Source organism: Aegilops tauschii, chromosome 7 (genome assembly GCF_002575655.3).
Source record: "Aegilops tauschii subsp. strangulata cultivar AL8/78 chromosome 7, Aet v6.0, whole genome shotgun sequence".
NCBI classification, from domain to species: Eukaryota; Viridiplantae; Streptophyta; class Magnoliopsida; order Poales; family Poaceae; genus Aegilops; species Aegilops tauschii.
In genome coordinates this window covers 483511184-483536301 of record NC_053041.3, presented here as the reverse complement: position 1 = coordinate 483536301, position 25118 = coordinate 483511184, and the positions used below count along the sequence as shown (strand labels likewise).

Here is a 25118-nt window from a genome sequence, read left to right as displayed (position 1 = left end):
GAATAATATGAACGAAATGAAAAAAGAGGCATCCGGCCTCGACGCCTTCATGGGACCCATTTGAAGTAAAGCTTTGCTCAATCTCTGCATTTGAGAGAATGACCACTAAACGTGAGTTCATTTTGTGGAAATTCCCATCGGAATTTGCATTCGGTTCATCTTGCCTGCTCCTCCCGAAGAGTATAAGTATTCATAGAAAGCTTTTGCCATTTACCTCGACTCATCACCTTATGATTTAGTTTGAGAGCAGAGAAAAGATCATGCCACACTGGCAAATCAGATAAAAAAGCAATGATGACGAGCATTATGAATCTGAACTTTCGAGGCATTTATACAAATTACAGTGAATAAACAGAATAATATGAACGAAAAGAAAAAAACACTGACAAAACAGATAAAAAAAGCAACAATGACGAGCATCATGAATCTGAACTTCCGAAGAGTAAAAGTATTCATAGAAAGCTTTTGCCATTTACCTCGGCTCATCACCTTATGATTTAGTTTGAGAGCAGAGAAAAGATCATGCCACACAGGCAAATCAGATAAAAAAGCAACGATGACGAGCATTATGAATCTGAACTTTCGAGGCATTTATACAAATTACAGTGAACAAACAGAATAATATGAACGAAAAGAAAAAAAAACACTGACAAAACAGATAAAAAAAGCAACGATGACGAGCATCATGAATCTGAACTTTCGAAGCATTTATACAAAATTATAGTGAACAAACAGAATAATATGAACGAAAAGAAAAAAACACTGACAAAACAGATAAAAAAAGCAACGATGACGAGCATCATGAATCTGAACTTTCGAAGCATTTATACAAAATTATAGTGAACAAACAGAATAATATGAATGAAAAGAAAAAAACACTGACAAAACAGATAAAAAAAGCAACGATGACGAGCATCATGAATCTGAACTTTCGAAGCATTTATACAAAATTATAGTGAACAAACAGAATAATATGAACGAAAAGAAAAAAAACACTGACAAAACAGATAAAAAAAGCAACGATGACGAGCATCATGAATCTGAACTTTCGAAGCATTTATACAAAATTATAGTGAACAAACAGAATAATATGAACGAAATGAAAAAAAGAGGTCCCACCGAGACTTGAACTCGGGTTACTGGATTCAGAGTCCAATGTCCTAACCACTAGACCATGGGACCTTTGATGTTTTTCAACTCTTTTGTCCTATTTATTTAATGTAGTTACTATATGCGGAAATATTGGTATATTGGCTTCGCTCAGTCTAATAGATCGGAGCTACGGCTGCCCCGCGGTCGCGGAAGTGCTCGGGTGCCAACCGAGACTAGCTCCGGCGGCCGGAACACATACCTGTACGTACATACAGTACATCGGAGGCAGCGTGCTCTGTTCTTGCCTGCTTCTAGCCGGGATCGAGGGAAACGGCTGCCCCCGCGGCTCCGCCCTAGCCAAGCCCGCCAGCTGTTCGGCGAAATGCGCGGGTGAGAATGCTGCCGCTTCCTGTTTAATTATCGTGCCGCTATGCTCTCCTCAATCCTCATGCTATCCTTCTGTTCCTTCTGTATACTTTTTTCTTTTTGGGGGGGCTGTTTCTCTGTATCTTTTACGGACTGCAGAGCCATTTGTGATCGTTTTTGTTCTGTTGGTAAAACCACTGGCGTAGCCGCATTGCAATGACATAGCTTGGTAACAATAGGTGATGACTGCTCCACTTTTTCCCCATATGAAATTGGGTGTTTGTTTGTGGTTTGTAGCAATCAGTTCCAATTGCTTGATGTTTATACGTATGTGTCATGGAACAGTTACACGATACAGTAGGTTAGTAAGAATTATGCGAACGGCTGGCCAATTTTATTTTGATTGTTATTAGCATCGATGTGATGTGCAACCATTTGGGCAAATGCCCAGTTTATGTTACTTAACGGGACTACCGGCAGATTATCAAAAACACGCCCAACGGAAAGGATGAGACTTTATGTGGATAAGGCTCAGGGGGTAAGAAGTGAAACATCACTTGCTTTGATCACAGTTGTTTCCTGACCTGCACTACACATATGTTGCAAAGAATGGTGGATGTGAATGAGTCATGCTCCTCAAGTTCTGTCACATCGTTTTTTTCAGTCTTTCTGTATGAATAAAGGGTCTAGTCACTTTGGCCCTTCATCCTTTGGCTCATCCTCTGGAACATTTGGGATGCTAGAAATGTTATGGCCTTCCAATCGATAGATACCCATTCTGCTACTTCTGTAAGGCTTATGATTGCGGGCCTTGATATCTGGTCACATAGACTTTGTAAGACTATCGACAAGGATGCCGCTTCCTCGGTTTTTTTTTTCGAGAAAACGCAAAAGAGCTTGCGTTTCATTGTATTGAAAAGAAGGGCAAAAGAGCCGCTTCCTCGTGGAGGGGCATTCCTCTTCTCGCTCGCAAGCGTGCCTATGTAGTTCTGCTACTATTGTAATCGGCCTTTCGTTACAAAATACATCACGTTTTAGACATGGACATTGTCTCAAGGCACAACGTTTACCGATATATTCATATGAACATGTTAGTTTTTTTTTAAGATTATGTAATTGTGGAGTATACTTCTTGAAAAATGTAATTATTTTTTTATATTCGACCAAAATCAATGCTTTTTATATGTATCAATATTCAAGTTAGATAAGTTTGACTTTTGCTCTCTAGGGTATTGTCTATTTTGGACGGAGGTAGCATCTAAAAACATGCTTAACCGAAAAGTCCGTTCAACTGTGGTGTGCTCTGCTGTTGCCATCAACTTGCTAGGTGGCAGTGTGACACCCTGGACTTCTAAAAGATCTGTAAGTTCATGAATATAATTAATACTATGACATGTGAGCCCGCTAAAATTCATCCAAAAATATGACCAACTGTACCTTGCGCACACAAAAAATAAGAGTCAAGTGTTCAGTTTAAAGTGTTCAACTCTTATTTTTTTTGTAAGCTGCAAATGTTCAAAGTTTGGATAAATTGCAGCTTTACATGGTATGCTATTCATCATTACATCCACAATTCTTGTATAAGTTCTGAAAACTCCAGGGTGCTTCGAACAACATGTTGTGCACGCGCAGCCATGCTCATGTGATCCGTTCTAGGCTTCTAGCTAATAAAACACTAGCAAGTTGTCCTTGAAGGCGCTGCTTCTACTAGAAGTAGATTTTTGTATCTGTCACTCATTAGCTTGTGGTCAAACAAGTAGAATGGTGCTATAAATGCTGGCCAAGGACAACGCCGGTGCCTGATCGTTTCACTTATTTTTTAACTCGTCTGAGCCCATTCTTCTTTTAATCATTTGGAAGTTTATGCAAATAGAAGTACGAGTTGTTGGCTCCACTCATGAAATTTCCTTGGGCTCAGATCTCTTCTTTTATTTCCTATGGAAGTACATGCTGCTGAAACTTTCCTAGGGAATTATTATGCCACTATTTCAAACGCCCCTAAAATGATTATTCCAACATTTTCACTGAAATTAAGTTGATTCAACGACTGATGTGGTCAACAAAATTTCTAAGAAGACGTGTTACAGAAAAGTAGTACTAATCATATCCAGAGATTTCAAAGCATTTAAGGAACCTACTTTTGGCTAGTCAATGAAGAAAATTGGCTGGTTTCTGGTAGGGCCATTGATTTGAAATGTATCTTTTTTATATGTAAATATACTGTAGTTTGCAATCGATAGTTAGGCGAAAATCAAGGAGTCTTTGGAGAACCTGCATGGTTCTCTCTTTTTTGGCCGTGTGTCATTGTTATCTGATCTGCTATGCCAGACTGTATACCACTCATCCCCAAGTTCCCAAGTGGCTCTTGTTCACTTCCATTTGCTCCTTACGTTCGTTGCTATCTCCCAATCACTTTTTCTTGCTCCATCCCTCCAAAAATTTCTGTTCTTGCTTGCCTCACCTTCATCCTCTTGCAGCTCGCCTATACAATCTTGCCCACCGCAAGCATAGCAGCGACACCACGGCCCCCATGCCAGCATGTGTGGAGAGACTAGCAGGGCCTAAAGGGCGACGTGTTCTGCCATATAGAACCAACCTGTTGAGTTGAATTATTGGTGTGGCCATGTATCCTCCAAAGATCTTGATCCTCCTTTTTGTTCTCCTTTCGACTTTTTCTTCTTCCAGACTTGCGATGAACAAATCCTTTGCTTTGGGTATTGAGATTGGCACCATATGGCGAAATAATCCCTCCCTTCTACACAACGATTATCCAGAAGACGAATTCTCCCTGCGCATCATCCTCCCTAAGGATGCCACGTTTTTTACTACAAACTCGAGCTCAGATCTTGACAGCCTTTCATTTGCCTGCGGATTCTTCTGTGCAGGGCCTGTAGCTACCTGTGATGACTACATCTTTTCCATCTTTGTTGTCAATACCTACAGCTCCAGTGATGCTGTGTCCTTTAACGCGCCCAAGGTGGTCTGGTCTGCCAACCGTGACCGCCCAGTCAAAGAGAATGCTAATGTTCAACTTACTGAACTTGGGGACTTGGTGCTCTATGATTCTGATGGAGCACATGTTTGGTCTACCAATACTGAAGACATGTCAGTTGCTGGCATGAATCTTACGAGTGCAGGCAATCTGGTGCTGTTAAATCAGTCAAATATGCAACTCTGGAGGTCCTTCGATCACCCAACTGATACACTTGTCACCGGGCAGATTCTACCAGAAGGGCAGAAGCTCATTGCAATGACCTCAGTGGCAAACTGGTCAAGTGGAAATTTTGATCTCACCGTCCTCCCTGATGGTATGTATGCATTTGCAGGAACTGATACTCGTCTAGCCTACTATCGGAGCCCCACCGGTGGAACTGTGACGACAAACAGGTCAGCATACGTTGCACTCAAGAATGGCAGTCTGGAGGTGTTCACTAATTTTCGGGATACAGAGGCACCAGATTACCAGATCCAGCTGCCCAGGGATAACTATGGGCTGGGCTTTGTGAGGCTAGATTTTGATGGGCACCTTAGGCTATATCTTTGGACAAACAATAGCTGGGTGAGTTCAGATGTTTTTGACATAGCTGATCCTTGTGCTTATCCTCTAGCTTGTGGCGAATATGGTATTTGTTCGGATGGACAGTGCAGTTGTCCCGATGCTGCCATTGGGCAATCAGGATTGTTTGATGTAATTGATCCAAGGGAGGTTAATCATGGCTGCTTGCCAATAGGTTCACTATCCTGTGATTCGGCACGGAAGCCTACACTTCTTTCCCTTCCCAACATCACGCGCTTCAACGGTGTCTACAATTGGACAACAAGTGAAGAGCGATGCAAATTATCATGCTTGAATGATTGTTCGTGTAAGGCTTCATTCTTCCAGCAGTATGACACCTCCACTGGTTTCTGTTTTCTTGCATCTGACATATTCTCCATGATAAGTGTAAATTCCCCAAGTTACTCAAGCAATTTTAGTTCTCTGGCATTTGTTAAAGTTAACGGAGCTACCCGGAACTTTGTGCTATCTCAAGGAAAATTAACCGTTGCATTGGCCGTTGGTTCTTCAACTTTTATTGCTTTAGTTGTTGTTGCAGTGCTTGTAGTTTTACGAAGAAATAGGGCAGAACCATTAGAAGATGATGACATTATCGATCAGTTACCAGGGCTACCTGCAAGATTTTCTTTTATGGAGTTGAAGTCAGCAACTGAAGATTTCTCAAAAGTGATTGGGAAAGGAGGATCTGGTTCTGTTTTTGAAGGACAGATTTGTGATAAGCAGGTTGCTGTGAAAAGATTGGATGGCATTAATCAAGGAAAAAGGGAATTTTTAGCAGAGGTTCAGACTATTGGAAGCATCAACCACATATATTTGGTGAGGCTAATTGGATTTTGTGCTGAAAAGTCGCATAGGCTTCTTGTCTATGAATACATGCCAAATGGATCTTTGGATAGGTGGATTTTCCAAAGGCACCAAGAAGCACCACTTGATTGGAAAACCAGATTGAGGATCATCACTGATGTAGCAAGGGGACTGGCTTATCTTCACAGTGACTGTCGGGAAACAATCGTTCATCTAGACATCAAGCCACAAAATATCCTTTTGGATGAGCAATTCACTGCCAAGGTATCTGACTTCGGGCTTGCCAAGCTAATTGATCGTGAACAGGGAAGTGTCATGACTAGATTGAGAGGCACACCAGGTTACCTGGCTCCTGAGTGGTTGACATCTGTGATCAACGAGAAGGTTGATGTGTATAGCTTTGGCATTGTTATCATGGAAATTATTTGCGGTAGAAGTAATTTGGATTACTCACAGCCTGAAGAAAGCCGTCATCTCATCAGCATGCTGCAGGACAAGGCCAAAACTGACCAGCTGTTGGACCTTATCGATCCACGCTCCACTGATATGCAATGTCATTTGGATGAAGTGTCGCGCATGATGAATCTGGCAATGTGGTGCCTGCAGGTTGATAGCCGTCGACGGCCTTCCATGACCGAAGTTGTGAAAATCCTGGATGGTGCAATGGATGTTGAAACCGAACTTGATTTGGACCTGGTAAATCTGGAACTAATGGTGGCAAATAGAGCGGTTCGTGGGAACATTGCCGCAACTCTGCAGATAGACTCCGTCCTTTCAGGGCCACGGTAAACGTGAGCTCAAGGTTTCGGAATTGGCATTCGTCCTGTGCAGCATCCAGGATTTACATCCAAAAGTTGTGACATAGACATCTCCTGGTATCAATAGTTACATACTATAATGGCAAAAAATTGCACTTCCCAGGTTACATTATTATTTTTCTTTCTGAACACTGTAATTCCCTGAAGTTTGATCTGTGTGCATCTGTGGCGAGCTTCTAATCATCTCAATGAGCATGGGTTTCAGATCGATGCACCAAAACCCGTTTCCTCGAAATAGGCCACTTTCTGTGTTGCAAGTTTCTCTTGAAGGAGGGCGCTGGCAGGAATTTTTACTGCAGGATTATTTTGTCGCCTGATGATGTTCCTCCAGTCTTGTATTCTACCTGTAAACTAACTTGCTCTAGATCCACATATCATTGACACCAACCGAAGAAACAAGCACTTGTGCAGGTTAGATAAATCCGGTGGTGGTGTGTTGCACTTCGGGATGACGGGGTTTTCCTATGTGGTCGTGGTTTGGCGGTGGTTTTTGCTCGGTTTTATTCCTTAACCGGGCAACTCCCTTGTCGGCTAGTACAAATGTTTCAGCAAGATTCTCCGTTAGCATTTTTTTTCTTGCTAGTGTTGAACAATGAGGGGGGCCATTTCTTTCTTTAAAATAAAACCTGATCTCTTGGGATTAACGAGGTGGGCCGGCAGCCCGCCAAGCCCAAGTTTCGAAATGTTTCCAGCCCATGGTGGTGCGTGCTAACGGCAAAAAGACACGGTGGAGTGGATCTCTGGAAAATCAACGGCGCTGCATGAAATTCCGTCCAAAGCAAAGATATACTACTAGACTACTACTACTGCCGTAAAAGGCATGAAATTCCGTCCAAAGTAACAGTCACACGTATAGCAAACGAACCTCGCGCCTCTGCAATCGCGCAGCGCGCAGCCCCACAGACAGACAGGCTTGAAAAGACGTAACCCAACATGCGGGGGGTAAACACAAACACAGAGCACCGGCGGTAAACCAACAGCAGTCGCGGTCGCGAGGCGAATAAAGACAGGCGGTAAACGCAAACATGGGCGCGCGGCCCCCAAAAGGATCCTTCCCAAATCCCGAGGCACAGCGAGCAGCAGCCTCGCTCCGTGGCTCACCCTCACGACGACGACGACGACATGCGCGCCTGCGTAGCGCAGTACGCGAACGAGCAGCAGGAGCAAGGCACAGGGATCACCTCGCACCACGCGATCGATCGCTCACTGGGTGATGAGTGATGAGTCGATCTTGCGCCAAAGTCCGTGCCCGGCCGCTTTACTTTCTCGGTCTCGTCGCTCGCCTCACCAGGCCGTTGCCGCTGCGTCGCATGGACGGACGCGGGGAGAAGAAGTGGAGGAAGAAGGCGCGAGTGCGACGCGAATCGAATCCGAGGCGCGTGGGGAGAAAGGCGCGTGGCCCAAAGGCACCGGACGCCTCGTGTCGTGCTTGGCTTGGCCAAGCCGGTCACTCAGCCGGCGGGTCCTCCATCGCACTGCATGTGCATGTTACTAGCGCGTGGGCCGCACCGCCTGCGCGCGCGCGCCCGGCCGCGTCTGTCTGTCTGTACGCCAAGGATGCGGCGTGCGGTCGGTTAAAACGATCACGTACGTACTCTAGTCGTACGTGTCACCCAGCTGCCGTGCGCTCTCCTTTCCTTTCCTTTGGCCCGTGACCCCCCACGGTCCAAGATCGATCGGCTCTGAGTCGGAGACACGGCCGATGCTGCCAGCCATCCTTAATTTTCCTGAAAGAATAAACGAGCCCTCCATCGGCATTAGCCAGAGCTCGCTGCACTGCAGCAGCAGCAGCGGCATCTCAACTCACAGCCCACACCATCCCATCTCCTTTAGGCCCTCCCTCGTACGCGTCCGATTGCGTAATCACGTACTGCAATTAATGCGCAGATCCCTGAGCTAACTCTAAACCATGCAATGTTGTCTGCGGGGACCGTAGGTACGTACCCGCAATCGTTCCTTCTCCCCCGAGAAACTCCACGAGAGATGGACCAGAGCTACTACCACCAGAGATAGCATTGCCCGGCCTCACCGTGTAGCATGTATGGCCTCGCCACGAACGCCCACATGGGCGTGCCACCTTTCGACAGACCCGGACGCGGACAGGTCGGTGGCACTCCACTCATGGAGCCCTCTTCGCTACCGCCCATACGCATGGAGCATCGTCGCCCCCCTTTTCGAAAAAAAATAAATGGAGCATCGTCGCAGTCGGACCAGAGGGAGCAATTGCCCTTTAAAGTAAGCAATTCCAGGCAAGGGCTTAATTAACCAGCAGGCTTAACAACTAAGCCTCCATTATTAAGGCAAAGAACACCCGATTTGATATTAAGCCGGCCGGTCTCCCCAGGCACTCTAGGGACAAATATACATTGGGGCAGCAGGGCGATGCGGCGAGCTGGTACGTACTACCACCACCTGCCCCTGGCCATGCATGCACGTCCGCTCACTGGCATGTAGTATCACCACTAGTTTTGTATGGTTTCCAACTTTGGCCAATACAATATCTCGGGTGGATGATTGCGGAAAGCTCTTCGCATTTGACCGGCATCATGTCGACCGTCTTTGTTGCCTGCCTGCCCGCCCGGCCGTAGTGGTCGATCGTGCATGTGCGCGCTCCAGCTCTAGGTCGCCTAACATGTGGGCACAAATGATCGATCGATCGATATGTTGGCGGTACATCGATCGCTAGCTCTGATCGCCTGTACCGATCGCTTTTGCCTTGCTATGATTGGGGTCGTCAGAAACCGGGGGGAAATTTGCCGGGGACCCTATTTTGGAAAATCGATCGATCCAGCATCATTTTCGTACCAGTAGTATGCCCCTCCTACCAATGAGCGAGCTGTCTTGACTTTCTTTTTGTAGGCAAAAAACGACGTGGACGAATAGACATACAAACGCCTTGGCCGCCTCCTGTTCAGGAATCCGATCCTGACAGTTGAACAAACACCATCTCATCCGATGCCGTTTGAGCGTTGTTTCGGTTAGACGACATGACAGATGAGAGAGAGAGAGAGAGAGAGAGAGAGAGAGAGAGAGAGAGAGAGAGAGAGAGCGCGAGAGAAACAAAACATGGAGAACTGTGGCGTGCATGAATCATGATAAAAATGCACTACAGAGCAACATCGGAGGGACTGTTGATACACCGCCTCCCTCCCTCGTGATCTGTTCATCTGTGATCCTTTTACTGTTATAATTACCAGATGGAGCTGCGGCAGGGGCAACGGAAAAGGAGGAGCGGCCATGAAAGACAAGCCCCGCCCCGCCCCGGAGTGGGCCTCGAGGAGAGCCGAGAGAGACTCGTGAGATCGCAAAGGAAAAGAAAAAAAAGGAGACGCATGATGTTTCCACATCCATGCATCTGCATGGGCTGGAATCCGAAGGAGGAGCAGAGCACTGCACAGTGTGCGGGCATGGACCATCGGTGGTCGGAGAAAGAGAAGGACGGCTCACTGCGCGATTGAATGTGCGCGCGCGAGGTCAGGTGGTGTCCAAAGCTCGCCCCTCGGTTCACGCACAAGTTCCATGAACCTGCATGCATGCGGCTTTGCTTGCCTTCCATGGCGTGGCTTGTGCGTGAGCCGTCCACCCATGCCCCGAGCTCGAAGGGTGGTACGTATGGTTTTGGCTTAACATGCCGGTGCACGATAGATAGCTTGGCTAAAACGGGCGGGATTGGTCTGCCCAAACATGAGAAACAAACAAGTACACGTAGGTGAGGCTGTACGCTGTGGACTAGAGTAGCAAATTAAAACCCATTGATTAGTCTCCACTACCACTAGTACGTGAGGATGGGAGCAGGCTGGTATTTAATTTACGTGTTTGTCATGTTTTGCTTGTCAGCACCCGCCCCTGAGCCTTGACAAATGGACATTGGGCTAGCTAGGCGGCGGGCGGCGGCTACGTACACGTACTAGATAGTAGATGGTATTATCCTACGTTATAGAGTATGTATAGAGAAAGTAGAGGAGCACCAGAGTGGGTTAGAGGCGAATAATACATCACTGAATTCATCAACCTGTCGGAATCGACATCACGTAACTAAGTACTTGTCTAGTTTAATCTACTAGTAGCGCAGATGCAGTGTTTCGCAAACTTTTGTTAGTTTGATTTGATAATGGGGGGGAGCCTACATGGTTGGTCAACCTCATTCATTGCCATTGAGGGAGGTTCATGATTGAAAAAACAAGCTTTTGATCAAGGACCAAAGCCCCCTCCATCCATAAGTTGGCAGGGCAGATACTCGATCGCAAAGTGATGCAACATTATCTCGATCGCGGACTATTTTTGATGAGAAGAAAAAAGATACTAGATCGCGGGCTATTTTTTATGAGAAGAAAAAAATGGTAGTACTCGATCGCGGACTGATGCAACATCGACCACGAGCTCATACATAATGCCGTTCTTCACTTGGCTGCACCACCTATTGTGTTCCAGGTAAATCAACGAAACAGCGCGGTCAAACCGCCGCTGCACCTCCACTCAATGATACTCCACGAGGAAGAAGATCTTCTTTTCGTCACGAGATAATATAGTTCAATGGCTCTACCTCAGTGTGAGCAGCATCTGGAAGCACCGTCCGAGAAAAATTTCCACGACACGTTTGTTCGTCACCACGGAAAGCGAGTGACAAACAAAGGCGTGCAAAGAAACAGCGGGCAAAAGGGCGGGTTTTTAACTAAAGCGGGAAACCTCACCCAGCACGTACGTGCTTTCGTGCTCCGTCACGGTACTGAAAAAGGTCCAAACTCCGACTCAAGAAAAAAGAAGAGAGAGGTCCGGGCTAGGTGCCGGGCGGGAACCCAGGGCCAGGCCACTGCATTTCCGCTCCAAGTTCCAACAGAAGCCCGAGCGGCACGCTGGAAACTGCAGGGCACGCGCGCGCACCACGCCTACGCCTACGCCCGCGCACCGCACCGCACGCATCGAGCGGCCAGAAATCCCGCGCAAAACGCCCGCCCGGGCACGGACGAGAAACGCGCCCAGGATCCAAGGCGGCGACGTCGCCCAGCAAAGATAGCGAGGCGACGCCCGCGACCACTGTGCGCCAGCGCCACCGCACTGCCAGTGCCACTGCCTCGGCGTCAGCGAGCAGCCCGTAGCCTCGCTCTCGTCGTCGTCGCCGTCGTAGGCCTGCCGCCGCGGATCCCGAGGCCGGCCGCGGCCGCCGCGCGGTCCCCACGGCTGGCCATGCCCATGCACGCAGCACGCCGAGGGAAAGAAAAGATTCGGCCGCCGCGCCGCGCGATCCCCGTTCAGCAACGGGCCCGCGTCTTGCCCCTTTCCCCCCTTCCGTTTTGACCGCGAAAGAAAGCGCGATGGCTGGTGGGCCCGGCCCGTCAGAGGTGTTTTTTTAACTTTTTGCGCCGTGATGATGATGACGACCATGCTGTGCTGGGGTCGTTACGGCGCGTAATAACGGACCGTGGGGAATACCGTGTCTGCCCCTCGACGCGTATCGTGTAACGGTACGGGCAACGCCAAGGTTAATTTATGGCCAGATTTGGTCTCAGCCTCTCAGGCCGAATGTCGTTTCCATATCTGCGTCCGCACAGTTTGTACACCTACCAGATGACGCAGTACAGTAGAAGTACATTGGAAATACACACATACTGTACATTGGAATGCTCAAGAACTATATGCTTGGACGGAAAAGAAGAAGGAAATTAAATCACTTCCAAAATCTCCTTGACCGAACCGTACAGAATCCATTTATTTTATCCCGTAAATAAATGCGGAGGGTAAAACGGGAAGGTGGTAAGAGCCGCCCGAGCGTAAAAAATGGAAAAAAATAAAGGGCATTTCGCACCCGTGAGCTGAGAGGCCGAGCGTTTAAGCCAGCCAGACAGCAGCATGAGGCAGCAGCTGCGTTCAGACTGCCAATTCCTCCGTCCTCCTTCTTCCTCCCCACAAATACTAAACAATCGAGCGAGAGATTGAGAGAGCTGCGGCCGCAAGAAACAGAGAAGCAGCACGGCGAACCCCGAGCCCGACCTCGCAGATCCAGCGGCGGCGGCGGGCGGGCCGATGATGCACGGCCCCGCGGGAGGGAGCGGCGGCGGCGGCGGCCACGGGCTGGGCGGCACGAGGGTGCCCACGTGGAGGGAGCGGGAGAACAACCGGCGGAGGGAGCGGCGGCGCCGGGCGATCGCCGCCAAGATCTACACCGGCCTCAGGGCCTACGGCAACTACAACCTTCCCAAGCACTGCGACAACAATGAGGTCCTCAAGGCGCTCTGCAACGAGGCCGGCTGGGTCGTCGAGCCCGACGGCACCACCTACCGCAGGGTAACCCATCCATCCGTCCGACCTTTGCTTGCTTGCTCCTCTTCTCATCGGCCTTAATTTGCTCCGCCGCCCGATATATCTGCGACGCCATGTAGCACCTGCCATCCACCGTAAGCCAGAGGTGGCGGCGGCGGATTCGATTTGCGTGTCTCTTGAGCGTGCTCGTGTGTTTGATCCGGCTAGTTCTGCTCCTTGGGACGTGCGTGCTCGGTTTTTGCTTGGATTCGGTTGGTTCTCGTGGGAAGTCGGGGATTCTGCTTGGTTTAGGAATGCCGTGGCGATTTTGTTGCTTTTAGAGGAATGTTCTTGGATGCGCCAGGTGCGATGCGCTGTACTCTACATCAGAGCTGATGGTTCTGGAGCAATTTCTCTCTTCCTTTTTTTTAATTGAAAATTTTTATTTGTTTATTAGGAATGCTATGGTGATTTTGTTGCTTTTAGAGGATTGTTCTCGGATGCGCCAAATGCGATGCAATTTCTCCTTTGCTTTTGGTTGGAATTTTTCTTGTTTGCCTTCAGTTGAAATTTTTCTTCTTTGCTTTCTGCCGTGCTGTTTGGATTTAGGCTGTTTTCGTGCCATGTCAGCGGAGCTGGAGATTCAAGAACGGGGAACGCATTGCCGCTTCCTCTGTTTTAGCAATCTCTGGAGTTGTGATTCGTCAAAGAAGGAAAACAAACAAGTTTCGAACTGTTTGCTCCTTGGGAGATGCTTGTTTTTCTTGCGATTTTGGCAGAGTTCGGTTGCCATGTAAGGGGAATGGGGTCTAGCTAGTTTTAGGAATGGGGAATGCGACGTGGCTTCCTCAGTTTTAGCAACCTCCTGATTTTGGATTTACAATAGATTCATAGTTACCTCCTTAAAAAGAGAGAAACTTCCATAATTAGGGGGCAGAAAATATTGTGGCTTTTTCTCAAGAACTAGCAGTAATCTTTATACTAGTTTTTTGACATGATCAAACTAAGAAATTTCCTTCTGTATACGTGTTTCACTGGAGATCGCCACATTTCTTTTGGTCAATTTGTAGTTGGAAGCTGATGCGTCAATTCTTCAGTTCAATTTTAGTGGTGTGATAGACTACATTTTAGCAACCTCCTGATTTAGGATTTCAATAATAAATAAATTAAAGTCTCATAATTACCTCCTTACAAAAAGAGAAACTTCTATAATTATGGGGGCAGAAAATATTGTGTTTGCCTTTATTTCTTTCATATAAGCTTTTTCTCAACAACTTGCGGTAATCTTTATACTAGTTTCTTGAATTATCAAACTGAGGTAGAGTATTTCCTTCTGTACAAGTGTTTCACTGGAAATCACCACATTTCTTTTGGTAAATTTTATAGTTGGAAGCTGATGCATCAATTCTTTAGGTAAAATTTAGTGGTGTGATAGACTACATTTTTTCTAGAGGTATGGTACTATACAAACACCTGAAAATCACATACCGCTAGAATCGTCCTGTTTGTATAGTACCATACCTCTAGAAAAAATGATGTAGTCACATACCTGCATCCGGGTAGAATGATGTAAATTAACGATTCATATTAGAATCTACACACTTACATCCATGTAAAATGATGTAAAAGGAAGGTTCACATGGAAAATTATGAATTACACTACAATATGGCACTCTTAATGGCCATGTTAATCTGAAAACGATGCTCTTGCTATGATCTCCCTGCCTTCTGCACATGCTACCATTGCTTTCAGCAACAACAAAAGTAGATACCAAACTGAGGTAGTATTTCCTTCTGTATAAGTGTTTCACTGGAAATCGCCACATTTCTTTTGGTCAATTTATAGTTGGAAGCTGATGCTTCAATTATTTCGGTAAATTTTAGTGGTGTGATAGACTACATTTTCAGCTATTTCAGGGATGAATTAGATTGTTAATTGTTCATGGATGAATTAGGTAAAAACCGTTTGGTCAATTTATAGTTGGAAGCTGTTGTCTGTCTCACCTACATTTCCTTTACGCGGAATGAATTAGATTGTTAATTGTTCTGTTTGTTTGTATTTCAGGGATGCAAACCTCCTCCACAAGCGCGTACTGATCCAATGAGGTCTGCTTCGGCAAGCCCCTGCTCTTCATACCAGCCGAGCCCACGGGCCTCATACAACCCAAGCCCTGCGTCTTCCTCCTTCCCGAGCTCTGGATCCTCTTCTCACATCACTCTTGGTGGTGGAAACAACTTCATTGGTGGTGTCGAGGGAAGCTCCCTCATCCCGTGGCTGAAGAACCTCTCGTCGAATCCTTCATTTGCCTCCTCCTCCAAGCTCCCACAGCTCCACCATCTCTACTTCAATGGAGGTTCCATCAGTGCTCCAGTGACACCCCCATCCAGCTCCCCGACTCACACGCCGCGCATGAAGACTGACTGGGAGAGCCAATGTGTTCTGCCACCATGGGCCGGGGCAAACTACGCCTCCCTTCCCAACTCCACACCTCCGAGCCCTGGCCACCACGTCGCTCCAGACCCGGCATGGCTGGCCGGGTTCCAGATATCGTCCGCCGGACCCTCATCGCCGACGTACAACCTTGTTTCACATAACCCCTTTGGGATCGCCCTTGCGAGCTCGTCGAGGGTGTGCACCCCTGGACAGAGCGGAACCTGCTCCCCGGCGATGGGCGATCACGCGCCGGCTCACCACGATGTCCAGATGGAGATGGTTGAAGGGGCGGCTGATGATTTCGCCTTCGGCAGCAACAGCAATGGCAACAACGGATCGCCTGGGCTGGTGAAGGCGTGGGAAGGGGAGCGGATACACGAGGAATGCGCCTCGGACGAGCTCGAGCTCACCCTCGGGAGCTCAAGGACCCGTGGAGAACCACCCTTCTGATGATGCTGCTGCTGCCACAAGTGTGTGTCTCTTCTTCGCCTGGGTTTATCCTTCACACTTAAATTTGGGCGTGATGTTCTACAAGCTCGGTGTTTGTCGAAAGAGAGAAGGGAGTTGAGGGATTGTTTCGACGATCCTCTGCAGATGATGTCCATCCTCTTTCAGGGGCCTGGTCTGGACTTATATTTTAGCTACATTATGAAACTTGTTAGCTTATTTCTTTCTTTTCTTCTTACTTCAAAAAAAAAATATGGAAAGATGGAAAAACGGCAAGGAACGCTGGCAGGACACACCTTGGACATGTCGAAGGAATGGAATGGCGGAGGCCATTTGTCATCAGTAAGGAAAGGCAGTAGATGCAAGTCCTGTGGCCATCTATCATGTGCTCTTGCAATGCAAACATGCTTCAGTTGTCCTTGATATGACTTGTCGCTGCACTCTGTCATAAGGGTGTGCGTTGTATGTGGTGGACCGTTCATTCATTGATTCTTTGTGTCTTTGCTGGTTAGAGTTGTTAGAAATTCAATTTTTTTTCACCTTCTTGTTGGACGAAACTCAACAGTTAACCCTTTGGTGCAATGGCTTTACCAGTGTGCTGATTACTGGGATCTCCTTTTCCAGGGAAGGCGAGTCCCATTGGTAGCTCAGTGGCTGAAACCTTGTCACTTTTGTGGTAGTTTCCCTACTGATCACCACAGCCTGCCAGGTTTTGTCTTGGGTATATTTCCCCACAACATTATGTTTCCAGGCAGAGGTTTTGCTTGGATCTTGGAGGTGTTTAAACAAGAAAACTACCGTACAGTTGAGTACTAGTGTCTTTCTTTCCCTGCCATGATCTCTTTCGGCTGCCGCCGCCATGGCGGCCGGCAACGCTGCCGTGCAGCCTCGCCGCCGGTCTCAGCTGCCACCAATCATAGCCCGCCCGTCCTCCAGTCCTGCGACTCCCTGGCCTGCCTGGACCCCTGACCCCATACCCCAGGCCCCAGCTAATCATGACTCTTGTCTCAAAAAATTAGTGCTTCAGATCGAACAACACCAGCAGTAGGCCATGCGGTGAACGTGCAGTAGACAGGCCAGCTGAAAGGCCTTTGCATTGCACTGTAGTATTGTTTGCGCAACGGTTTACCCGTCCGAGATCATTCTCGGATAGATTGGTGTACGTGGGTTCGTCGGATTATATTAGTCCAACTAGATAGACATCGTTGGGTTGGATTCATCACTCTCAACGGTTGGTCGAATGCTAGCCCGACGAAAACGCAGCACCGGATCGGCCGTCTGGCTGGAAGAGCTCATTATCAGATCTAAAACAGCAACCTTTGACTGACAGTTTGTCCTTCTTTTTAGATCAAATGAACATACTGTATTAATTAGCTACAGGTATGACGGCCTCAACTTTCGTCGAGTGTGAGCAGGGTTTGTGATGATTATGCGACCAGCTTGATCCAAGCATGTCAGATCAGAATCCGAGTAGCACACCGGCACCTCCATGGCACAATCTCCATGCAGGCCTGCCGTCATGATGGGTCAGCGGCAGCCAACTGAAAAAAGCTGGCCGCAGCCGCAAGCCCCACAATAAGGTCTCACGCAGTACATGCTACCATCTATTGCCATCATGATAAAACTGGCTTGGGCGTCATTAATCTCTTTAAGCATAGCATTGCTCTAAGATTAAGATGGGAATGGCTCCGACGTACGGAAGCTACCAGGCCTTGGCAGGGTTTCAACTTGACCGCGGACAAAAAGGTAAATCAAACTTTCGGGAGCCTGGTCAAATGGAAGGTGGGAGCGGGAGAGAAAAATACTGTTTTGGAAAGATCGGTGGCTCCATGGTGCAACCATCACGGATATTGCCCCTCTGGTCGCGGCGACTGTCCGTACCCAAGTGGCCAATAAGAGGTTGGTGCGCGATGCTATGTGCATGCACGCATGGATGAATGATGTGGTGGGTAACTTATGCACGGAGGGGCTAGCCCAGTTCATCGGACTTTGGCAGATCATTTCGGAGGTGCAACTTGACGCTCAGACTGAGGACAGCCCCATCTGGGCGTGGAATGTGTCCGGAGTCTACTCTGCATCTTCAGCTTATAAGATGCTTTGTGAGGGAAAAGTTCGTTTCCACTCTTTCGGAGCCATCTGAAAATGTTGGGCACCTCTTGCGTGTAAGATTTTCATGTGGCTGGCAGTGCAATATCGATTATGGACGGCGGATAGAAGGACTAGACATGGGTTGCAAGACCAAACGTCAAAATGTTGCCTATGTGACCAGGAGGAAGACACGGTCGACCATATTTTTGCAGCAGTGTGTGTTCTCGCGGCAAGTGTGGTCTAGTTGCATTGCTAGGATGGGATTGAGGATGGAGCTTTGCCCAACAAATGATTCTAGGTTGGTGCAATGGTGGTCAGAAGCCAGAAAGCGAATACACAAGCAAACTCGGAAAAGATTCGACACATTTGTAATGCTTACCTGCTGGACACTATGGAAACAGAGGAACGCGGGGGGTGTTCGGATCGGGCCAGATCAAGAACGAGTGGGATACGGTGGATATGATCTTCGACGACTTGAGGACTTGGGCCACGGCAGGAGCGTTTGGAGGACAACGTGTAGCCGAGTAGTAGAGTAGCGTGAGGAGTGAAATGGAGGCTTGGTTAGGGTTGGATGTGACTCTTAACCAGCGCTATTGTGACCTCTTGTACATATTTTTTCTCTTCTATAAAGCTAAGGCACGCTTTTGGCGTACCCTCGAAAAAAAATGATAAAACTGGCTAGTGGCAAAATTAACATCCCAGTGTGCATGTTCATGTACGGCACCGCCAGAAGCAAATAATTTACACCATCACAGGTTTCAAACACTTTACATGAACCTACAGGTCCTTTTTGCTATACTTCCTGTGATGTATAGATAGAAATTGATTCAAGGACATGACAATCATGCATTTCATTAAAAATATACCCAAAATAACAGTGGCAGGCCGAGATGCCGATAGGTGGTCTAGGTAAAACAAAGACGAGTATGTTGCTCATATTGCAACAGTAAGATGCCAGACAAGTTTCAATCAAGGGCAAGACTGATGAAGAATTTTCTTTCCCTTTTCATTTCTCGCGCAATTGTGATCATATGTACAACATTTACAGAGTAGTTTCTGGCACTGGATAGATGACCTGTTTGACGTACCAACGAATGGCAAACTGTACAGTTGCTTGACTGACACCCAGGAATTAGCAAACAAGCAAATTACCTAGAGAGACACTGAAGCTCGAAAGGTGACGACCAACAGGGACACAATGTGTGTCACCACATGAAAAGACGAAGATTACTTTCCGATCTTATCAAATAGTGTGGATAGAGCTTTATAGAGAGTGGCGGCCGCAGGTGGCTTGGGCAGTGAACCAAGAAGGATTTCTGATGCCTTGACTGGACCGCCATAGAATCGGGCATTTTCGTTGTTTCGGGTTGATACTACACTTCCATTGAGTGCGCATCCCACAAAGGCGCCTGCCAGAGAAAGAAAAAGATGTAAGCATCAGAAGTGAGCGAAACAGAAACTGTGTATGACCGATCCAGTAGAGATTACCAGATGTACTCATCATTGTCACCAATGGTACAAATGTAACATTCCAAACAAACATTATAAAAGAACTACATTTAGTTGGACATCAGTATGCACCCAGCTTTTGTAATAACTGAAATCATAAAAGGTCATATATGCAATTACCTTCGTATCGAAATATAAGATGTTTTTGTAGGCTAAACTAGCTAAAAAAAATCATGAGGTAGTACAATATTGAACATATCATTGTGAAATGATACCCAATAATTATACTAATAACTGTTTACAGAAGCAAATAATTACACAGCTAATACTGATAAAACGGTACAAAGTACAACTGCACTTTTTTCAGTTCAAGACGTCAGAATTGAGCAACATAAACTGCATGCTATGTCACGGTTTTCAGCCACAAAGATACACAAATACATTTTGCGAGTTATAGCACATGTTGGTGCGTTGCTACAGATTTAAAGTACTCCGTGTTTAAGAAGATTGTACCACTATCTGTGTGTAGTTAAAACCATCCATACATGCTGTCATCCTATCCGTTCGTGCCACCCCAAATGCAGTCCAACTTATATGTAACTATTTGTTACTCAGATACTTCTATACCACATGTTAATTTAACAAGTTGTCTGAATGTGCTGCTAGAAATGTGGAAACCAGCAGTTGCAAAACTTGACCATCACGATTTCATTTTGTTCAACTGCCCAGAGGACAGAAGTACAAATTTGAATACACTAGTGTATATTTGGCCATAGGAGATACCAATAACCAGGTATGTGGCCACCGCATAACGTAACATGGCTAAAGCCTAAAGGTCTATGGACCATTTTCTCAGGAATACAATTCTTGGTCTAGATCATAAATTATCATAAGAAGCCAGAGGCTTCAGGAATGTTGGATATATGTTTAAACATCAAACTACTTTTACAGACAATCACAATAAAACTCAATAATATCTGATTATATATTGCTGGGTGACTAATAGTTCCCGAGTTATAAAAGCTATTTGTAAAAGTTACCAATTTGGCAGAATCAACAATGCCAAGTTTAATGTGAAATAAGGAGATAATGGTTAATAATGTAAAACACACACAGATTAGTATTCATCATTCAAAACTAAAAATAAAGGGACCTGGCAAAGTCGCATCTACTCTACGAACTAAGTGAAACTCAAGAGAAATTGTTTCCATCTTTTTGCCGCCCTGGTTTTTAAACAGAATCAGCAAATTGGAAAAATATAGCCCAGGAGAAATTTGAACAGATAAAATTAATAGAACGAAGTCAAGTCCTGCTCAGCTACTGATGATTTCAGCCATACCTTTGCTACAACTGTATGTGTAACAGGCAGCATAACCACCATCACCGGCACGGAAATCAGCCTCTGCCACCCGTCCAAGATGACCAGCAGCAGCACCGAAACCAGCCCCAAGTGACAGATGTGCATTTCCACTGAATGTTTTAATTGCATCAGTGTTCCTCAGAACAATGATGAAGTCAGCTAACTCAGCGCCAGCCTGAAATGCAGAATGCCGGGAAATAGTCCATATGCTATCAGGACTTTATAATAATACACAAGCTTCTTTGTTGGAAATAGAACACTTGAGAGGCCACTGACCTGAGCTCCATATCCAACACCACAAGTAGATATGGCCGAAGGAGGAGACCAAGAACCATCAGCTCTGCGAGCAATAACCAGCCCAGTACCAATTTTGTACGTGACCATCATTCCAACCTTTACCACAGTAATTATAGCAAGTCCCTTTGCTTGTCTAAGAATTGAATCAGGAATGGACTTCTCTGGATTCAGCTTTCCAACCTAAAAAATGCATTTAATCATGGAAAGCTTGGTGAGTAGTGTTCTAGTTGATCCCAAATAACTAGCTGGACCAAATTATAGTGAACATAAACAGGTACTAAATTATAGAATAGGCATACCTTACAATACCCATGTATGGAATTTGCAGCCTTGTATATCTCATACTCCATCGTTGGTGCCCATGGGAGGTTTAACCATGACCTCAAGGTGCTCAGGTCTGTCAAATCTTTAGTCGGAAGTTGACAAGCACGACTTATCTGGTTCATCAAGTAAGGCTGAATACACTCAAGACGTACTCCACAAACATCACAGACCCTTTGAGGATCTGAAGTTCCGAATTTTGGAGGCATCAAGCTTCTACCCTTTGAACAGCCGCCACAGAATATCCCACCACAAAAACGACAATGATGGCGAGAGCAAATTACTGGATGGAAGCGCACTCCACAAAGCATGCAAGAAGGAGCAGCACTATCAGGCAACCACTTTGTCGGTTCTGTCTCAAGCAGGGCATGTTCAGAACCAACACTGGCCTCTGCAAGTGTTTGAGAGTTATCCTCCAAAGCCGCTTGAAGAAGGAAGTGTGAAACTAGAGACATGCTATGCCTCCCAAAATCATATGATGCAACAGATAATAATTTATCTTTTCCTGCAACAGCCATCTCAGCAAACACATCCCACATTGTCATCTCCCTGATGTCTTCATCCACATCCCACTTGTATTCGTCTTCTATGAAGTACCCAGCATTTGAGACAAAGCCCTTTTGCCACTCCTCATGATCATGTTTTGTCATCGGTGGAACAGAAGGAGGTACCCAGATGCCAGTTTGTTGACGAAGTGGGCAATCAGAATGGATGTTTTCTCCTGATCCCTTGAAGGTGGCCATTTCGTCATCGCTCTCATAAATATTGACAACACTAAGGTGGTCTTCCATGTCATCTCTGTCAGGATTATCTTTCGCCCCTTGCTCGCATACATGGGTTCCCTGATTTAACAAGAAATCACAGCATTATTTTAAATATGTCCACAGTAACAATTGTATACAAATACGATTATGGGCATGAATTGGAAAGAAAATGAGTTATAGTCAACTTCATACTATGTAAGGAACTCCCATTTATTGATCATAGGCAAGGCATGCATTTCCAAAAATATGCATCCATGCTTCTAAACATAGAATAGAAGACAAAAAATTTATCTCCCCACATTTCCTTATAGAGCGGCACATATAACATACAGCTCACCACTCACCTATTCTAAACTAAGTAGAAAACAGTCCAAAAGAACAAAACCTGATTGGAAAAGATGCATTTTGTGTGTCAATCCGAATGGCAATCCTTCAGACCGCAGCCACAACAAGCTTCAACCCAAAACGCAAGTGCAAAGGCAAGAATTTCAACCGCTCAGACCCTCAACATCCCCAACAACACGTGACAGCTGCTACTCCCCGCGCCGATAGAAGTGCACGTGCAGCCAGCACGAACCTAAAATCCGTACCTTTTCACGAAGCGTTCTGCTCCTTGATCCTATAAACACCCAACACGGCAATCCTTAACACGCCAATGCTACGGCTAACCAGGCGCGAGACTCCGCAATTGCAATCCAGCCCAGATACAACCCATCACGCAACCCGGCTATTCCAATCTACAGAGAAGGCGAACGCAATCGGAGAGGGGCAGCTCGATTTTTACCTCCTTGGGCTCCTCGTCCCACCTCACCGGCGGGTCGCAAACCCTAGCCTCGCCAGTGCCGACGGCGGCGGCGGCGGCGTCGTCGAGCTGCGGGGGCTCGAGGTCGTACGGCTCGACCGAGGGGTACAGGCGATCGGCCCCCTCCATGCCGCCGCAGGGGATCGGCGGCCCGGCGCCGGATCGAATCGGGCGGCGCGGGAGGATCAGGTTCGGAGAAGACTTAGGATTTGGGGATTTTCTTTCGTTTGGATTTGGATTTCGCGTGATGAGGGAGACGAAGATGACGGGCGAGTTGGTAGCTGAGGGGGAGACGGGAGGGACACGTTAAAATCTCCAGAAAACTCAACGTGTATCCTACAACAATTGTGTGTGCGTGTAAACGAAAATAAACGATTTGTGTTTGTGCCTTTCGCGTTAAGCCCCTCGTAGTTACGGTCTATGTCTGTTTACTTTCCTGCACGGTGTCAATCATTGGTGAACTGGATATATGCATGTGGGCATTAGTTAAGTTCGACACTCACCCTACGAAAACACGCACACCATATCTCTATAAACACCTTCGAGAGAGATTGAGATGGCATGTCATCTCGAGATTTACGAAGTCACCATAAACGTCTCGTTGTCGACGGAGACGTCTCCTTTCACTGAAAACGCATCGCCGGAAATCCTAAAATAAATCAAAAAATAATGTAAGCACTAGGACTTGAACCCTGATGGGTTGGGGATATCACTGTCCCTCTAACCATCCAACAACAGGTTGGTTCGCTACGTCCGACGGTTGTATGGCCAAGGGCAGGGTATTCGTTGAATGAAATACATAGTATATAGTTACGGTTATTGTATTTGTAAGAGAATACTCATTTTAGTCCTTGAGTGAAGTGCTCATTCAGCACCCTTTATCTCTGGTAGATCCTTCAATTTTTAACCCCGTCATATCTTCATCCTTTAATAAAAACTATAGGAATCTAGCAAGTGTCACACGTGTGACACGAGCAATTCCGCCATGACGTTTTTTGATGATATTTTAGTTACTCGGGTATGGCAACTTTAGTTGTGAAGCATGACAATTTTCTGTTTGGATGACAAGTTTCAGTTTTTTGGGGTTTCGTTTTTTGGATGACAATTTTAGTTGTCATTAGGGCAGTGTTACTTAGTGCCACACATGTGTCACTTATCATTTGGGAAACTATAAGATGTTCTAATTTTTTGAATAGGATGTATGTAGACACGTTTGAATGTGTTTGTTCTCCCATTTTACTGCGATATAGTCCATATTAAAATATCCAAAACATCTTATATTTGTGAACGGAGAGAGTATTCTTTTAATTGAACTTTTCTTCATCTAGTAGACCTGTTGATGCAATATTTGCCCTCTTGTGTTTTGGAGATTGTTGATAGAAATAGGCATGGACTGATTTGATTGCTAGTGCATACAGAGAAAAATAGTCCATGCAGAAACGAAGAGAATGCTACCTTTGGTGTCAAGTTCGAGGAACTTCACCGAAGAACATCTGTGTTACAGAGATGATTCAGTTATATCATTCGAAGCCGTGTAGGTGAGAAGATTGATGTAAAGAAGTTAGCCCCTTCAAAATTATTGTTGACGTGAAGCAATTGGGTTCAGTGTTCATCCGAAGAAATATTGACTACAACTGAGAAGATCGAAGGAAAAGTGAGGACGTAGCATTCATTCTGTTGTTCTTCTTTCCATTTTGAGTCATAGGACCTCCGTACTATTAAGAGGGGGTATAAGTTCTCGAAGCTTAGATCCATTGTGATACTTAGTCCAAACCTACGCAAGACTGAGAGAAATCTCTTTATGCTCTGAATGATTACCTGTCAGCAGAAGACCTAGTTCTTCGGTGTTGCAGGAGATATCTTTCGGACCGAGGAGTTAGCATTTCTTACTTCGGAAGAAATGTTACGGTTGTGCTCAAATTCCGATCGTTGGACTCGTGTCGTTCAGCCATTGGTTGTCCCACATGTCCAATTTGGTCATTTCACATCAGGGAAGAGGGTGCGGCTATAAATATCCACCCCGCTCCAACATTGTCCATTGGCTGCTTCGCTTAAGATTTCTAAGAAGATTGATTGAGCACCCCCTCGCCGAGAGATTTGAGTTTAAAATCCACCGAGAGAAAACCAAGAGCCAAAACTTAGACAGTGGTTGAGCATCACAGTAGTTCTAATTTAGAGTTCTTGTACCTATTACTCTTGAGAGTTGCGCACTTTCTAGACGGATAAGTGTCAGCTTGAGTGACGAAGAGTAATTATCCTCAACCAATAGTCATTGTGGTTCGC

At 46.3% G+C, this 25118-nt stretch overlaps 3 protein-coding genes and 1 non-coding gene across 5 annotated transcripts; 2 read left to right on the top strand and 2 right to left on the bottom strand.

The window, feature by feature from the left end:
- Window positions 1–1110: 1110 nt before the first annotated feature.
- On the bottom strand, window positions 1111–1182 carry TRNAQ-CUG (transfer RNA glutamine (anticodon CUG)). The gene has a single exon. It is a non-coding gene; the product is annotated as a tRNA-Gln (tRNA).
- Window positions 1183–1248: 66 nt separating this feature from the next.
- On the top strand, window positions 1249–6856 carry LOC109737475 (G-type lectin S-receptor-like serine/threonine-protein kinase SD2-5). 2 transcript variants are annotated; one of them, XM_020296604.4, is made up of 2 exons: window positions 1249–1482; window positions 3936–6856. In XM_020296604.4, exon 2 carries the CDS (start codon window positions 4082–4084, stop codon window positions 6605–6607), a length of 2526 nt encoding a protein of 841 aa, XP_020152193.1. In that variant the 5' UTR covers window positions 1249–1482; window positions 3936–4081; the 3' UTR covers window positions 6608–6856. The 2 variants fall into 2 exon arrangements, with proteins under 2 accessions (XP_020152193.1, XP_040250160.1); XM_040394226.3 differs by having other exon boundaries at window positions 2687–6856.
- Window positions 6857–12437: 5581 nt separating this feature from the next.
- LOC109737477 (protein BZR1 homolog 3) lies at window positions 12438–16177 on the top strand. The gene is made up of 2 exons (XM_020296606.4): window positions 12438–12918; window positions 14939–16177. The coding sequence occupies exons 1-2, from the start codon at window positions 12658–12660 to the stop codon at window positions 15755–15757; spliced, it is 1080 nt and encodes a 359-aa protein (XP_020152195.1). The 5' UTR covers window positions 12438–12657; the 3' UTR covers window positions 15758–16177.
- Window positions 16178–18824: 2647 nt separating this feature from the next.
- On the bottom strand, window positions 18825–23273 carry LOC109737478 (uncharacterized). The gene is made up of 5 exons (XM_020296607.4): window positions 22818–23273; window positions 21248–22111; window positions 20928–21128; window positions 20631–20826; window positions 18825–19251 (listed from the first exon to the last, which is right to left on the bottom strand). The coding sequence occupies exons 1-5, from the start codon at window positions 22962–22964 to the stop codon at window positions 19070–19072; spliced, it is 1590 nt and encodes a 529-aa protein (XP_020152196.1). The 5' UTR covers window positions 22965–23273; the 3' UTR covers window positions 18825–19069.
- Between the last annotated feature and the right edge of the window lie 1845 nt (window positions 23274–25118).

Bases quoted from the DNA above. Each gene is read 5' to 3' on its own strand.
- LOC109737475 (XM_020296604.4), top strand. From the start codon at position 4,082: ATGTATCCTCCAAAGATCTTGATCCTCCTTTTTGTTCTCCTTTCGACT.
- LOC109737477 (XM_020296606.4), top strand. From the start codon at position 12,658: ATGATGCACGGCCCCGCGGGAGGGAGCGGCGGCGGCGGCGGCCACGGG. The intron at 12,919-14,938 runs GTAACCCATCCA...TTTGTATTTCAG, and splicing joins ACGGCACCACCTACCGCAGG to GGATGCAAACCTCCTCCACA.
- LOC109737478 (XM_020296607.4), bottom strand. From the start codon at position 22,964: ATGGAGGGGGCCGATCGCCTGTACCCCTCGGTCGAGCCGTACGACCTC. The intron at 20,827-20,927 runs GTCAGTGGCCTC...TCTGCATTTCAG, and splicing joins GTGTTGGATATGGAGCTCAG to GCTGGCGCTGAGTTAGCTGA. The intron at 19,252-20,630 runs GTATGGCTGAAA...TTTCTCTGGCAG, and splicing joins CACATACAGTTGTAGCAAAG to GCGCCTTTGTGGGATGCGCA.